This window comes from Talpa occidentalis, unplaced genomic scaffold (genome assembly GCF_014898055.3).
Source record: "Talpa occidentalis isolate TD23 unplaced genomic scaffold, MPIMG_talOcc4v2.1 talOcc4.2, whole genome shotgun sequence".
In the NCBI taxonomy this organism is placed as follows: domain Eukaryota; kingdom Metazoa; phylum Chordata; class Mammalia; order Eulipotyphla; family Talpidae; genus Talpa; species Talpa occidentalis.
In genome coordinates this window covers 91,443,733-91,460,019 of record NW_023602073.1, presented here as the reverse complement: position 1 = coordinate 91,460,019, position 16,287 = coordinate 91,443,733, and the positions used below count along the sequence as shown (strand labels likewise).

At 38.8% G+C, this 16,287-nt stretch overlaps 1 protein-coding gene across 4 annotated transcripts in view; it reads left to right on the top strand.

The window, feature by feature from the left end:
- The window catches only part of UBE3D (ubiquitin protein ligase E3D), a 113,609-nt gene that overhangs the window by 910 nt on the left and 96,412 nt on the right, over positions 1-16,287 (top strand). For all 4 annotated transcript variants that reach the window (XM_037520017.1, XM_054698992.1, XM_037520015.2 and 1 more), the window contains exons 2-3: positions 6,429-6,625; positions 8,951-9,041. In XM_037520017.1, coding sequence (XP_037375914.1) covers positions 6,429-6,625; positions 8,951-9,041 — 288 coding nt within the window. The remainder of the gene's footprint in view (positions 1-6,428; positions 6,626-8,950; positions 9,042-16,287) is intronic.

The window sequence follows — 16,287 nt, the reverse complement described above, 5'->3', positions numbered from 1 at the left end:
TACATCAGCCAGGTACTGGAGTGTGGCAGTTTTGAATTTGTCATGGGCACTGAATTCAAATCCTACCTTCTTCTCAAGGATGGAATCTTTAAATCTGGACTTTTTTTCAATTGTGAAATGGGATATTTATTGTTCCCTCCTTTCTCGGAGTTCAAATAGCTATCTTTATCTCTAGTCTCCTTGCAGAGTTTTTAGGATCCCAAGCCTCACAAAAGACAAAACAACCTCCCTACATCCTCTCATAAGGAGCTTCACCTGGAGTTTTTGCTGTTTTATGCAAGTTAAGAAATTTAACTTTCCTAGGTTTATCCCTGATATTCTCTGGTTGTTGAGTTTTATCACCAATTTCCCCCACACTGTAAAAGCAATGACTTTTCTGATTTCATTCAAAAAAGATAAGCTTTTGCCATTTCTTGACGTATGTATACATGGATTCACACATTATGCATTTTTTTCCTTCAGGCCCTATCATGTCTTTATTCTTTAACTCTCAGCTATGTGTAAGGTCAGAAATGGACACAGTGCAGGTTTTCTATGATCCAGCAGACCGGGTAAAGGAGGAGTCAGAGTAATGGAGCCCTCAGTGGTTTTTTTGTAGGTCTTTTATTTAGATTTACCAGGCATATGGCAGGCAGGGGTGCTGGGGGGGCCGGGAGGCTGGCAGTCCTCCCAGCCCCCAGCAAATCCTCACTTTATCTGGGTTCTCTGATGTTCTCTGCTTCTCTCTTGGCTTCTGCTGCCGTCCCCATGACGCCGCCCTTAAAAAAGCACAGTCTTAGTCCAGGTGAATCCCATCGACCTAGGCCCACACCCTACTCCAGGTGCCCACCATCAGGCATGCATTCAGGACCGCAGATCGCAGATCCTACATCTATACTAATGGCGGGAGGGCAGAAAAGCCTGATACTTTTTTTTTTTTTTTTAGAGGCATGTTTTTCATTTATTTATTTATTTATTTTGTTTGTTTGTTTTGTTTATACATGCACTGGGTACAGTCAGAAGCGCGGGAGGGTGAGAGAATTCACCAGAGCCAGAGCAGGGAGCAGAGCAGGCAGAAGGACCGAAGTACACTGCTGAGGGGAGCAGTGGGCGGCAGGAGAGGTCTGCGCGCCATGTGGGACCCTCCTCTGGTGGCCGGGGAGCAGCCGGGGATCGAACCGGCACTGCAGCCGGGCAGCTTTGCAACCCAGTGCTCAACCGCTGCGCCACCTGGGAGGCCCAAGCCTGATACTTTTATCTTACCCTACACTATGTTTATATATATATATACCTTTTAAAGCATATATTGAGTGGTATCTAATTCATTCTGACAATTTGCTAAGGTTTAAATCATGAATATACTGTCTTTAATGATTTCTACATGCATTGAGAGGGTCATTTTTTTCCCTTTTACCTTTATATTTCTGAATTGCATTAGATAAATTTATATTAAACCATCTTAGCAATCCATGGGATAAGTTTGCCGTTTGTTTATTCAATCCACAGATATTTATTGAATTTCTGTTCTAGTGCCAAAACTCAGATTCTAAATGCTGGGAATACAACTGTGAACAATAAAAACATCAAGGACAAAAATACTTGCCTTTATTGAACTTAATGGTAACAGTGGGCACATGACAGAAAATGCACAAAATAAATGAACAATTTGTTCTAGTGAACAGAAATATGTACCTTGAGTGGGGTGGGTGGGCGGGCGGGGGGAGGGGGAGAGAAAGGCATAGGAAGAAAAAAAATCATAATGTCTTTTTTCCAAGTAAGAAGCTAACATTTGAATAATAAACTGAAGGGGATGAGGTATGGACTATGTAGTACCTGGGGGAAAACTTTCCCTCTGAAAGAACTGTAAGTGCTAAAGTGTACCTAGTTCAGAGAGATGTGGGTAGACTGGGGATCACCTGGTGGAGGGTCTCACAGTGGCGTGCAAGTAAATGTTTAACATCCTACTCCCCAGGAAAACCGAACAAACAAGAGAATCTCCCTGATGTGCAGCTACCACCCTGAGGTCAACTGTTTGCAAGATACCTGAAATTTTAATTACTCATCCTTGTGTGTCACTGAGTCATAATTGACCACTGCAGTGGATATAACTGGTAGTCTTTGGGCAAAGTGGGGTATAAAGTCATTGAATAATTTTGAGGAGGGTGTCACAACTAAACCAATACAAGTGAATTGTAAAAAACAACAACACAAAACCCTACTATAAAATATGTTGACAATGAGGGCCTCAATCAAACTTGAGAGTGAGTTGCTGTTACTCCCCAATACTTTACCTTGGCTTCCGTATGTGTAAGGATATTCGTCTAAATCATCATAATACAATTCCCCAAACTGAGAAATATGTTACCACTATCCTCATTCAGGTTTTGCCAGTTGTCCACATAACATCTGTCAGAGCAAAAGAATTCAGCTCAGAATCATGCATTGCATTTCATTATTTTATTACCTTAGTCTCTCAATCTGCAAGAGTTCCTCATTTTCTTTGACTTTAATAATATTGGTAGCTTTGAAGATGATAGCCTAATTATTTTCTAGATATTCGCCCCATTTGTGTTTTTCTCATGTTTCCTTAAAATTATAGTCAGGCAGGAATATCACAATGTAATGTTTAGTTCTCATTGCATCCTGTCAGGAGGCATGTGATTTTGATTTGTTCCATTTGAGCACTTGAATCGGGTGGTATCTGCCACACTATTCCCCCAGAAAGTTACTTCCCCCCCATAATTATTGAGTATTAAAGTTCCTTTAGACTACGTAAATATTCTGTACTTCAATAGCCCTTCATCATGTTCATTTATTTATTTACAACAGTATGGACCATGTTCTTATGTTTACCGGTGGGTATTTTTTTTTTTGCTAAAATTATACCAGATGTGGCCAGGGGAAGTCCTTTCATGATACTTTCTTTTTTTTTTTTTTTAAAGATTTATTTATTTGTTTATACAAGCACTGGGTACAGTCAGAAGCGCAGGAGGGTGAGAGAATTCACCAGAGCCAGAGCGGGGAGCAGAGCTGGCAGAAGGACCGAAGTACACTGCTGAGGGGAGCAGCGGGCGGCAGGAGAGGTCTGCGCGCCATGTGGGACCCTCCTCCAGTGGCCGGGGAGCAGCTGGGGATCGAACTGGCGCTGCAGAGGCTGTGGGCAGCTTTGCAATCCAGCGTTCAACCGCTGCGCCACCGGGGAGGCCCCTCATGATACTTTCTTTATCTTTATTGACAGGTCCCCAGCCATTCTTTGATTTCTTCCTCTCTTTGTTGCATAGCCAGATGGTCCTGGCTCATCTCATTCTTTTCCTGTTTCAGCCCTGGGTGTAACTATTTTTCTCAAGGAACCCTGATATTTTTTTCTTTATTAAATTATGTTTAAGTGGAAAACATTATCCTCATTATTGGCCAATTCCCATCTATGTAATTAATCTGCTGCTGCATCCTTTGCCACTTCCTTCCCCCCTGCTCACTGTGACACTCTCCTTTCCTGCTTGGTATCTGTTATGTGCTGAATGTTTGTGTCCCCTTTTGACATGGAGCCCTAACCCCTAATGTGGTGGTATAAAGAGATGGGCCTTTGGGAAATAACAAGTTTATATGAGGTCATGAGGGAATCCCTATCATGGGGTGAGTGTGGCCTCATAAGGAGAGGCACCACAGCATCCTTGCTCTGCCACCTGAGAACACTGTGGAAGGTGGCCATCTGCAAGCCAGGAAGAGGGCTCTCAACACCAAATCTGCTAGCACCTGGGTTTTGAAGTTCCCAGTCTCCACAACTAGACAAAATTGATGTTTTATAAGTCTATGATATTTTGTTAAAGTAGCCTACTAAAGCAGACTCGAAACCCCACTGGACTGCCCCTGGTGCTCCTCTTAATTTCTTCCTGACGCCTCTTGTGATCTGACACCCCTTCCGGGTCCTCCTGGTAGAGCCTTCCTCATGCTGCTGCTGTTCTCACATCCATCCCATGCCATTGTGGCTGTCCCTGGCTTGCATAGATACTCCCTTGCTCAGCCTGTATAATTTGCTGAACTTTTCAGGATGGGAAAGGGAAGGAAAGTGGCAAGCCAGAGTTGGGCATGAGTGGGACTTGAGAGCCCAGTGGTATCCCTCAGGTACTTCCAGATACCAGCTGCACAGTTCAGTTTGAAAATCACTGACATAGCAAAATGGACAAATTGTGTATCTTTAAAGCAGGGGTTAGCAAACCCATGACTAAGAATTAATTTTACATTTTTTTAAAGGGTTGTTTTAAAAAGATGCAAGTAGAATATACAATAGATACCAACCATATAGATCTGTAAAACTTGAAATATTTATCATTTCACCTTTGGAAAGTTTGCTGACTCTTGATTTAGAGGATCATTGTTTCTAAAAACTTGACTTTTGACTCAAAAGTTTGAGACTGTTCCCTGGGAAAAAAACTCAGGTTCTTGATTTTCTCTTTTACCAATTAAGTGCAGTTCTATGGGCTTTGAAAGGCAACAAGCAGGCAAGTGTCTTAAGATTTTTTAATGCAAAGTATGAACACCTGATATGAAGTCTGCACTTACAAGCCTGTATTTATCACCCCTACTGCAGGGCTGCCCCTATTTCCACACCTAATAGAACCGGCTGCTTTATGCCCTGTTATAATGCTAAGCACATTTTGGCTTTGTATGAGGCACATTTTTATATGCTACCATCCCTTTCTGTGATGTTGGTGCTTGGTGGACAGGGACTGTGTTTTACTCTTCATGGTCTATACTGAGTGATTTGTGTTTACGTGAATTAGATTAGTACGTCCTTTCATGCCCCATATTCATACATCACTAAATTGTTTTCTTCATTAATTTTTTAATTCTTAAAATTGGTAGTTGGTTTTTATTTAATAAAATTTTATTGATTTACAATAGTCTGTAAATTTAGGGGGTACTTCTACACCCCCATGTGTGTATATACTTCACCTCACCTACCACCAAAGTTCTAGGGCCATTTCCACCATGAAGCTAGTCCTTACCCTTCCTCTGCCCACTTTCTCCTCCTCTCCTTTCCCTCTGGTAACCACTATATTTTTCACTCAATAATATTTTATTCTACATACAGTAAATCAAAGAGCTGTTTTTGTTGTGTTTTGCCAGTTTATTTGCTTTTATTGTATTTTACATATGAAAGAAAGCATTTGATATTTGTCTTTTACTTTCTGACTTCACTTAGCATAATCAGTTCAAATTTCATCCATTGTGACAAAAAGCAAGATTTCATCTTTTTGATAGCTGAGTAATATTCCATTGAGTATATCATAACTTTGTTTTCTAGTCACCTGTAAATGGGCATTTAAGTTGTTTTCATGTCTTAGGCTATTGTGAATGGTCCTGCTTTGAATGCAGGTGTGTATGTATAACAAGGAAGTTTTTCCTCCTATAAAATTGTTTCACATAATCCTGGCATCCTTATCAAAATCCACTATACCAAGTAATACTTTACTTTGGTTTACTATATGTAAAATAAAACATTATTGAGTGCTGATCTCAGAAGAATATTTCACTCATGCACCTGTTCATTATTCAAATAACATTTACTTAATGCTTTGCCTATGGTAGCCACTGCTCCCCTCCTGTGTGCTTTCATAGAACCCTGTATTTATCACGAGAAAATTCAGTATTGTTCTCATGCTCCCTTAATCATTCCTTTTTACTTGGGTGTCCCCTACCTTGGTAGGGGTGGTGGCAAAGAAAATGCCCTAATGGTATTTCTGGTTCTTGGCACACTATAGAACTCAAAAAATGTGTTGAATGATTGAGTGAATGAATGTCAAACCATGCTAGGGACAAGGGACGCAAAGATAAAGAAGCCACTGTCTTATGATACTTTCTCCTTCTAAAAAAATATTTTGAAGATCAAATGTGAGTTGTTCTACAGACCCAAATCAAATTGTGCTGGTGGATCCAAGAAGCTGAAGTTGGGGAGACAGGTGGGAAGAAATAGGGAGCATAGCAAGTAGAATATAGAATTGCAGTCTTTGCAAGTAGAATGGCTCTAGGAGCGACCCCAGGAAGGTCCAGGGTGGAGGAGATGGAGGAAACATTAGGATAGAAGAGACAGTCGGTTGCTAGGTGCTCAGTATCATAAGTGTTGGGTAAAAGTGCGTATTTTAAAATCCATTGTTACCAAAAAAAAAAAAAAAAAAAAAGAAGAAGAAAAGGAGGAGAAGCAGCAAGAATAAAAATAAATCTTAGAACTTTCATCTTGCAACGACAATGAAAAGTGCTCTCTAATTCGATCTAAGGTTAGTGTAAGTATAGGTTGGTTTCTCTTACAATGAGTTTGCTGCTATTTTTCTGGGGTGGTAACTGAGGGAACCCTATTGAAGAAGAGCAGAGAGATTCTTGGTCATTCTTTTCTTCATCACATGGTTTTCATCAATAAGAAATATTTTGTGTGTGTTTTACTTGATTATCAGAGAACAGAAAGAAGAATGTAAATCGATGGATATTTTTATAACGCCATCCGCGCTCCAGATGAAAACCCCTGAAAGCTGCACAGACATCTGTCTTCCAGCAGAGGTCAGGCTTGTACCTTCTTCCTGCCGGGGCCTGCAGTTCGTGGCTGGAGACGGACTGCACCTGCGGCTGCAGGCACAGGCGGAATTCAGCACGAGTAAGATCATCGCTCTGTTTTTGCAGTTACTTTTTTATTATAAATCAAAAGTGATTTTGCACTTGAAAAGCTGAACTTTTCCTAGATGAAAATAACTGCTCATCAGTGGCATGGAGAGATCTGGGAATTAAGAAGATCCAGGTCCTGTGTCAACTCTGCCTGTTATTATTACCTGTGTGAAGTTGAACATGTCACTTGATCCTTTCTGAGCTGTTGTTTCCTGTTTTGGTTTTTAGTGCTCTTTTCCTGATTATTTTTAGAACAGTTTTAGGTTCCTGGCAAAATTGAGCAGAAAGTATAGAGACTTTCAATGTACTCCCTGCTTTGATTCTTAAATTATAAAAACTTACAGAGTTGATGTTAAGTTTAAGTCAGACGGTGTTGTGCAAGAACAGTTTGATTTTGAAATATTATATAGTAAGATATTTCTTTTACAAATACTTGCTCATACTTTGTCTGGAGGCATTGATATTAGGTGCTGGGAATGCAGAAGTGAACAAGTGAGGAAAAGTCTTTTCTTATGGAACTTAGGGACAAACATTGAACAAGTAAGTTGTTTTGTGTGTGTGTGTGTGTAGAAGAACTGGGGTGTAGGTCAAAGGTTCAGGGGTTGAGAGGATTCACCATAGACAGAGTGGGGAGCAGAACAGGCAGATCTACTGAAATACACTGCTGAGGGGAGCAGGGCGCAAGACAGGAGAGGTCTCCTGTGCCATGTGGGTAGCTCCCTAACCAGGGTTGGAGCTCAGGTTGCAGTGGCTGCCAATAGCTTGATTGTGCTGTGTCTTTAAATCCTGTGCCACCAGGCAGGCCCTACATTGTTTCTTTTTAACTGAAGGACAAGATAAATTAACTGCTATATGTTGGTACACACATTATTTGCATTCATTGGTCTCCTGTTTCTTTCCATTTTTAAAATATTTTATTCAAATCTGAAAAAGAAAATGTTCAAAGACCTGAGCTATAGTGTATGAAAGGGTATGCAAAATAGATTCCTCAGTAGCTAATTGCTTTAGTGCTTTCCACATAATAGATGGTAAATAAATGTTTGCTGAATGAATAACTATCAGATGTGTACTGATGTAAATGAATGTACTGTAGGAAGTGACTTGTTAAATTTTTTGCATTCAGTGGTTATTTCTGGATTTTTTAAAAGCTGGCTTCTCAACTCTAAGGATATTCTTTTAAGGACTATAATAAACATAATCTTGCACTAAGTCATGATCCTTGGCATGAACTGGCTATAGTAAAATCTGATAGAGCACAAGAATTAGACTCATCCCCATGTTACTGTTTAAAAAGTTCTGAACCTGAGCCAGTGAATCACTGGCTGGCCAGCAGAGGGGAGTGTTTGACTGAAAATTTGTTTATTGATACTGAAAAGAATATTTGACTTGTTTTATCCAGGTCTTCTTATATATTCACAGTTAATGAATATTGTTTTTTCACCTTAGTCCTATAGGGATTGGCAGGTATTCCTAGAAATTAGATGGAAGAATTTTTAATTGTCAAGGATTAACATTTCTAGCATTAGTGTCTTTAATCTTAAAATACATACAAAGTAACAGGATCCAAATTTGAAATACTGGATTCTAATGGATACAGCATCATGTCTTTAGTTAGATTTTATAGATGAATATTTTAGTGGGGTTTTTTTGAAATGAAAATTTCTTCAGTAATGAAATAATGGAATGTGCTCTGTCTCGAATGTGCAAAATAAATGTTTCCCCACAGTTTTCATCAGAAACTGAGGTCACTCTTGAAAGATGGAATTCGGATTCTTTTTAGGAACAATTCCATCCTCAGGGACCTGCCCCATAAAGACCAGTTTCAAGATTCATTTTGTTTTTATGTACTGGTAATTTGCAGGGTGGACATAAATCTTATTAAATCAAATTAAACTTAAATATCAGAGCTGTATTTACTAGTAGTCACACTGATGAAAAACTATACCTAAGACATAGCAGAGGAAAGCTGACAATAGTGAAGCTCCATGTAGTTAGCTGGATGTGAAGGAAATACCTCCTTTTCTCCTATCTTTAATGTGTTCTTAGAATGAAAGAAGTTACCCTCCAGTGTTTTGCATGGATAATCTAGGGCAACACCCAGCTCTGAGACACTCAACAAAATCTGTTGTTTTTGAAATGTGTTCACAGAATTTGCTGCTGCTTGAGTCATCAAAAAATACTAATTAAATGTTTACATTTAAATAGATCATAAACAACATTTATTAATAGTAATTTGTTTTGGCTATTAAGCTCTTTCAGTATGTTACTATATTTACTCCAAACCTCTATGATTTACTATTTCATTGGTTTTCTTTAGAGCTGACTTCAATGTTTAATCAGAGCTCACGAGCACAAGAATGTTGGACATTTTATTGCCAGTCCTGTGGGGAAGTCATAATAAGGGACAGGTAAGTAAGCAATATATTTAACTCTGATTCATTCTATGTCTGGCAGTTGTTGTCTTTTTTTCGATCAAAATTTGTGAATTTCCAAGGGAGCAATATATGACCTTAAAATGAGAGCCAGCTTAATGTCTGAACAAAATCAACCTCAGAACTCTCAGAGAGAAATCACAGAGCAATTAGATCTTCTGAAGGTGGCAAAGGGGAACAATGGGATTATGGCTTTAAGGGAAGAGGATTATCTTGGAGAAGAGCCTCTCTCGATCACTTGAAGCACCTTTCTTCTGAAAGGAGACATGACTTCCATCACCAGTTTTAGCCATCATTTTAGTGCATGATATTTTCCACAGTAAGTGAATTTTCTAAATCGCAGAAGCTTTTGCAGTCCAACTTTCTATTTGAATCATTCCTATTAATACCTTTCTAAAATCATTTTTTATTTCCCTGCTTATTAAAACAGTGTATACAGCACACATATTAACCTCTTCTCAGTGATTAGGTTAATCTTGTAACCTGTTCTTGTGATGTGCTATTGAGATGGGAAGTTCCCTTTGTATTCCCGAATTGACTCTTTTAATTATTTTCCTCATCTTTTCTCTTCCTTCTCTGTCTCCTTGTTTCCTGAGTATAAACCCTTTCCCTGAAATTTTCAGATACTAATCATTCATGGGTTGGAAATAGATCACAATCGCACAATCATATTATTGTTAACGAGATTTAAGGAAAGAATTTTGAGTTCTCTGTTTTATGTGTTTCCTCTGAGAAAAGTGCTGAGACTTGGATGTGAATGGATTCTTTACCATATCAGAAACCTGGTCCTCCTCCAGGCCTCCTCTCAACGAACTCTATACCTCCACCTCGTAGTCAATCATCGTATACTTTTCCTTCTCAGCATTTCTTACCTAAGTCCACTTTCCTTCATCTCCAGTCCCACTACCTCAGTCCAGGCTACTGTCTTCTTACCTGTTAGCCACTGTTGACAGAACCTTGTCCACTCAGCCTTATTCTAGTTTTACCTTCTTTAATCAGTTCTATACTACTGTAGCTGACTCCCCTGTTCAGACTCCTCCGAGACTCCCCATTTCTTTTAGGATATATTCCATGAGACCTTAGCATGCCACATCGAGTCCTGGCTGAGCTTGCCTGATTACCTTTCCACCCTCATGATTTAGACCTCTTCTCCCAGAAAACAATTATTGACACACAGTCAGTTCACAGCTCTAGTGACCAGCCTACAGGCTCATAGTCTCTTCATGGTTTTTTTCACCCTAGGACTTAATGAAAACTACTCTGTTCCCTGGAATGCATTCCATACCCCAACTCCCTCCAGTTAGCCTCCTCCTAAATTCAGCTGACAGGCATCGCCTGCTGGGAGCATTGCCTGTATCTGCTGTTGGTTATATATGACTCTTAGGTTTATTTGCCTGTCTTTCAATAAATCTGTAGACTCTGGGGAAGGGGATAGTCTTACTCCTGCAGCCCTTATCCCCACTTTAGAGTGCAGTATACTGCAGTGATTAGAAGTGCAGGCTCAGAAGCCAGATGGTTTAGATTAACAGCCATCCTTCACTAGCTGTGACCATAGACAAGTTACCTAGCCACTCTGTGTCTCAATTTTCATATTACAGAAATAAGGATAACAGTAGGAGCTACCTCATAGGATTGCTGGGGCAATCAAATGAGTTTCAGTATTTATAACAATGCCTGGCACAAAGTAAGCATTCTGTCTGTAATAGTTACTGCTATTATCATCATCTTCACAATCCCCTGTGTCAGGCACAATGCTTAGTGTGGTAAATTCTTGCTGGGTTGAATTAAATAAATGTTGGGGTGCTTATTTTGGCTTCCTACTAGTGTTTCTTCCTTGCTTCCTTATTTCTGACAGTGTCCCAGGTAGATGAAATTGTGTAAATTTGCTCTGGAATAAGTAGAGTTTTGTAAGTGAAGCATCCTCCTGAGGATTATCTTAAGTTAGAAAGGAGGTGACTCTAAGTGTGCAGACAAGAGAATGTCCTTGCTCAGATTATCTAAAGGGCCACAGTTGCTGCTGGACACACACACTGTGTCAGGCCCACTTAAGCCTGAAAGATGCAAGGGATCCTGGTTTACATTTTAGTTCAACTAAGAAACTTTTCCTTGTCTTAGCCCTTTTCATTTTGTTTGATTCTAACAAAGTTTCTGAAACGTGCATACCTGTACAATAACTAGGTGACCTAGAAGTTACAGTAGGAACAAGTTAAATTCAGTACAACAGCATTTCCTGGTTCTGCTTGCAGAAAGATATGCTCACTCCTTACTGGCTGGTATTTTTGTTTCATTGGAGAAGGATAATGCATATGAAAAATCATTACCTATAGTCCTCATTTGTCCTATTTGGGAACTGCATCTTCTGTTTTGTGTCAATCCTTTTATGATCAGAGTTGGCAGCCAAAAGAGTTTATATAGAGTCTAACTATGGAGGACGGCTGCACTGCTCCTACCCTGACCGTTGGGAGATCATGTAGCATAGAGGCAAGAGCCGAAGAATGGAAACTGCGCTTAAACTTCCAGTTTCACCACGAGTGAACCTTGTCCATCTCACCTCAGCTTCTTCTTAATCATATATATTAAGGCCCATTTTCCAAACTTGTCAGTTGAGTTAGAGGATGTAATATAATTGTGAATGCTCAATAAGCTCTTTTTTTTTTATAGAAACCTTCCACTCCCTTTTCCAAATTGATTTTATTTACAAATTACAAGATTCTTTAGTGTTTCACACCTTTTTGATTCAGGACTCAATAGTTTTTGGTGTGCCAAAGAACTGTCCAACGTTTTCTCTTTTTCTTTCTGAGGAAATAAACAGTGGACTTCACTTAGCCCTTGCCTTACATAAGCAGGGCTTACCTGAAAGCCTTTCATATCTCACCCGTGTGTCTTGGTGTTTGTATACCTTTGAACAATATGGAGGAATCCTGAGTAGGTGATTCAGGGCTTTGCTTTCATTTCACTCTTAGCAGACCCCATGGTTTTTTCTTTTATGGAAAACGTGCTTCCTTTAGTCTCTGCACATGAACATCATGTTCAACTGTTTATATTAAGCACATGGTCTTCTCATTTATTTCCGCTATCTATTTTATATTGGTGACAAGGACATCTTCAGTGCTTGTTAAATTGTAAGCAAAACCAAAAAAGGCATGTATGTGCTACAATCAAAATTAACTAACTATAAACATTTTTTCCAACATAGCAAACTGGAATATGTTGACTTAATTGGTTTTGGAAGCTTCTCTTGATAGGAGTTTAGCAGGTAGCCTTATTATCTGGGAACAAGTCACTTTATTGTTCTGGACCTCAGTTTCCTCATTTATAAAATAAGGAGATTGGTTTAGATAAACCTGTAAGGCCTGCTAGCATGAAAATGTTGTGATTAGTGAACCTCATGAAGTTGTACCTTTGGCTCTGTGATTCATGATTATTTGTCTAGTGTAAGATACACACGTGTTCCTTTTTTAAATGAAAAAAGATTCTTGTCAAGTAAATTATAGGAATAAGGTGCACAGGACTGTTTAACCTGTTTAGACTCATTAGTGGATTTTAGCACTTAATAATTCTGGGGCACACAAAATCTGCTAATTATAGCAGTCTTTTGTCTTAATTTATGATCACATATTCCTAGGCATTTGTTTCATTTATTTGAAAATAAATAATGCTTCATTTCTTTTTTTTTTGCTTCATTTCTTTATAATAAAATCCTCCAACTTATATTTTTGACAGTTCAGCAGAATTTTTTTTTATAAAAACAATCTGAACATAGAATTTTTGATTATGAACTTTTTGAGACTAGCAGGCCCTAATATCAAGTAACAGTAATAAAATATATGTCTTTGTGAATAGTCTCAGAAACAGTAAAATGATCATTGTGTTTGGAATTTGTGATGTCTTCTCAAAATATATTCACGGCAGGATTGAATTACATCAGTTGGCCAAACTGACTTTTCAAACATAAGTCTTTTGATTTCCAGTCAATTTGAGAAGTGTCCTGAGGACTCTGAGCCAGCAGAGTTAGTAGTCAGCCCAGCAGCTCATGAGAGCATTGAAACTCTAGAAGCAAACAAGCATATGGACTTTGTGGAAACAAGAAATATAAGAATATCCAACCAGTTGATTGACCCATAGGATAGACCAGCAATAATTGTAGTCTAAAAGTAGCTACCTCTGTGAATATGGTCACTTTTCTATAAAAGAGAACAAAGAATCAATAAAAAGAGTAAGGCACAATTTGGAATGTTAGTACTATTGTACAACTTTGGAATAAAATAATTATACTCTTATGAGGCTAATCATACTCTGTACCTAATGGTAATAAAATACAAAGCTAGTTTCATAGCCTATCTGTTGGATAATGTCAGCTGAATTTATCTCAGTTCCAGAAGCCATATGTTAAGCTTTAGATATTTGATGTAATATTTAATGTCTACTTAGTTATCACCCAATATGTAAAAACTCCATGTTATTAATTTTGTTATTGTTAGTGATTAATGGTTGATTTTACACAGTAAGGGTCATTTCATTTTCTTGTCTATATCTTTAAAATTTAAATAAACATCATCAATCAGTAGCATTTAATTTTTAAGTTACTTTCCCCAAAATTGTGTGCTCTATGATACATTAAAAGTAAATAGCAAATTTTAATTTATTACAAATAAGCGTTTGATGTTCATCATAGAATAATAAGCTGAGAGAAAATTTAAGGAATCATTTCCCTCTTATTCTCAGCTTCAGCAGGTTTTTTACTTACAAACTACCTTAAAAAAAAAGGTATCTATTTTATTTCAAAGTTCTCTTGGGAAGCAGAACATATCAGTTTCAGGTTTTTTGCTAGATATACTTTCAGTAGGTCTGTGATTAAAATACATCTTTTGTTCTTAAAGGTTTTATGTTTTTTTAAGACATCAGAATAATTTCTTTCTGCTGTAAAAACACTTTTATCTTTGCAGTGACTTGTGAATTAGGTACTTTCTTGCTTCTGATGTCTTTTGTAGGTAGTTATGGGATATATTGTAGCTTTTACTCACATGATATGGAGTCAAGTTTGAAATACCATATTTTGAGCTACTGTGCATCAAATCTCCCAAGCTCTTTATTTTATTTATTTATTTTTTTAATTTTCTAGAGGCATGTCTTATTTATTTATTTATTATTTGTTTGTTTGTTTGGTTTATACATGCACTGGGTACAGTCAGAAGCGCTGGAGGGTGAGAGAATTCACCAGAGCCAGAGCGGGGAGCAGAGCAGGCAGAAGGACCGAAGGACACTGCTGAGGGGAGCAGCGGGCGGCAGGAGAGGTCTGCTCGCCATGTGGGACCCTCCTCCGGTGGCCGGGGAGCAGCCGGGGATCGAACCGGCTGCAGAGGCTGCAGGCAGCTTCGCAACCCAGCGCTCAACCGCTGCGCCACCGGGGAGGCCCCTCCCAAGCTCTTTAAATCTTGATGTGAGTTTACTTCTGTGATCATGTATGAGATTTTGACATTGCTGCCTTTTGTACTGTGTTGAGGATCTTTTCATTGACACTACATGCAAAATATCAGGAGGAGCCTGTTTTGGCCTAACTGCCACTCTAAACAGGTGTTTTTGTTTGCCTTCTTTGCAAAAAATTCAAATCTAACCTATCACTTAAAATTCTATAATGCTTCCCACCTACCTGTGGAACCAAGTCCCTGAACCTTAGCTTGGCATTGAACACCCCACACAGTGTCACCTTTCTACTCTCCCAGGCTCCTTTACTGATGATGTGCATTCCAGGGAAGGAAATCTATCCCAAGGGAAAGAGTTTAGCTTTGGTGCCAAGAGGACCTGAGTTAAAATCCTGGCTTCCATTCATCACCTCTGGTTCTGAACTTGTGCAGTCAGTTTATTCCACATTTCTGAGCCTACCTTTCCTCTTCTGAAACAGGGGAGTGGTAATTCTTATCTGACAAAATTGTGAACATTAAATGGAACAAGGTGTGTGTAGTGCCCACCTGAATTCTTCTGAAGTTCAAGTAAACATACAGACTCACAACACCATCACGCACCACATTTGTTGCCAGCTGACCAGCATAGCAGCATCAGGGGTTCCTCAGCAGGGGCCTTGCAGTTCAAGCAGTTGGAACAACTAACAGCTCACACACCCATTTGAGGACTCTTGTCTCTCCATATGGTTTCAGGTACAAAGCACAAGATGTCCATGAGGCATGTACAGGAGCTACCCTTAGAAGAAGCTTGATGCCCTAAGCATTCATTAACTTTAGGAACAATTCTTTGGCTGAGTTGCTAGAGTTCCCCACAAGAGACTGCATTCAGGGAAATCCAAAGTGTAACGTCCTCATCAGATATTTACAGCTCATTTATACTTCTTCCAGTCCAGATGCAATTTACCAATCAGGGATCATTTTTTTATCATAAGCAATGTTGCCTAGCAATATAATTTGATGCCTACTATCTACCTGGTTTCCAAGGTAACAGAGCTAGGTGGTTAAACCAAAGGTCAGATTCTCAAGCAGCAAGGGAAAAGGTTTGTTAACCCTTTCATCTCAGGAAGCAGCAGATTCAAGCAGGGACCACACGCATCATAGTTATCAAATTACTCCAGTTCATATTTTAATAAATACTAACTTTAATAAATATTTAAGAGCTTACAGTGTGAACCAGGAACTAAGCCAAGCACTGAGAATATGTGGTAAGTTAGAAGAGATGGTGCTTGTCTTCATTTTTATTCCTCCACTTGTTATGCCTTAATTCCTTTCATTTCCTGAAGAACTCCTTCCTATTTATCCTTCCATGGACAACTCAAGGAAGATGTTGTCTGTTCTCTGAAGTCCATGTGTGCTCTGCTAGCACTTTGCATTGCCCTGAATTAATGGACTGGTTTTGGGAATCCCTGTATATAATATGCAGATTTTGTGTGCATGTAGGAATAGATATTTGCAAAAAATGGTTAAAGCTTTCATTAAATTTTCAAATGAGTCTGTGCCATCTCCTTCTTCCTAGGTTCCCCCCAAATCTTTTATAAGCATTTATTATATTATGATTTTGTTACATGTTTACAGGTTTCTATTTTCTACTAGAACATGAGTAACTTGAGAATAGGGACTGTATATATTAACATTTTATATCAGTTGAGTGCCCAATTCATAGATTTTTGGAAAATATACACTTGAAAGAATCACTTCTTAATATTTTTAACGGACTTAGTAACTTGAATGATGCTAGTGGTGTAGCATTTCCTAATTTG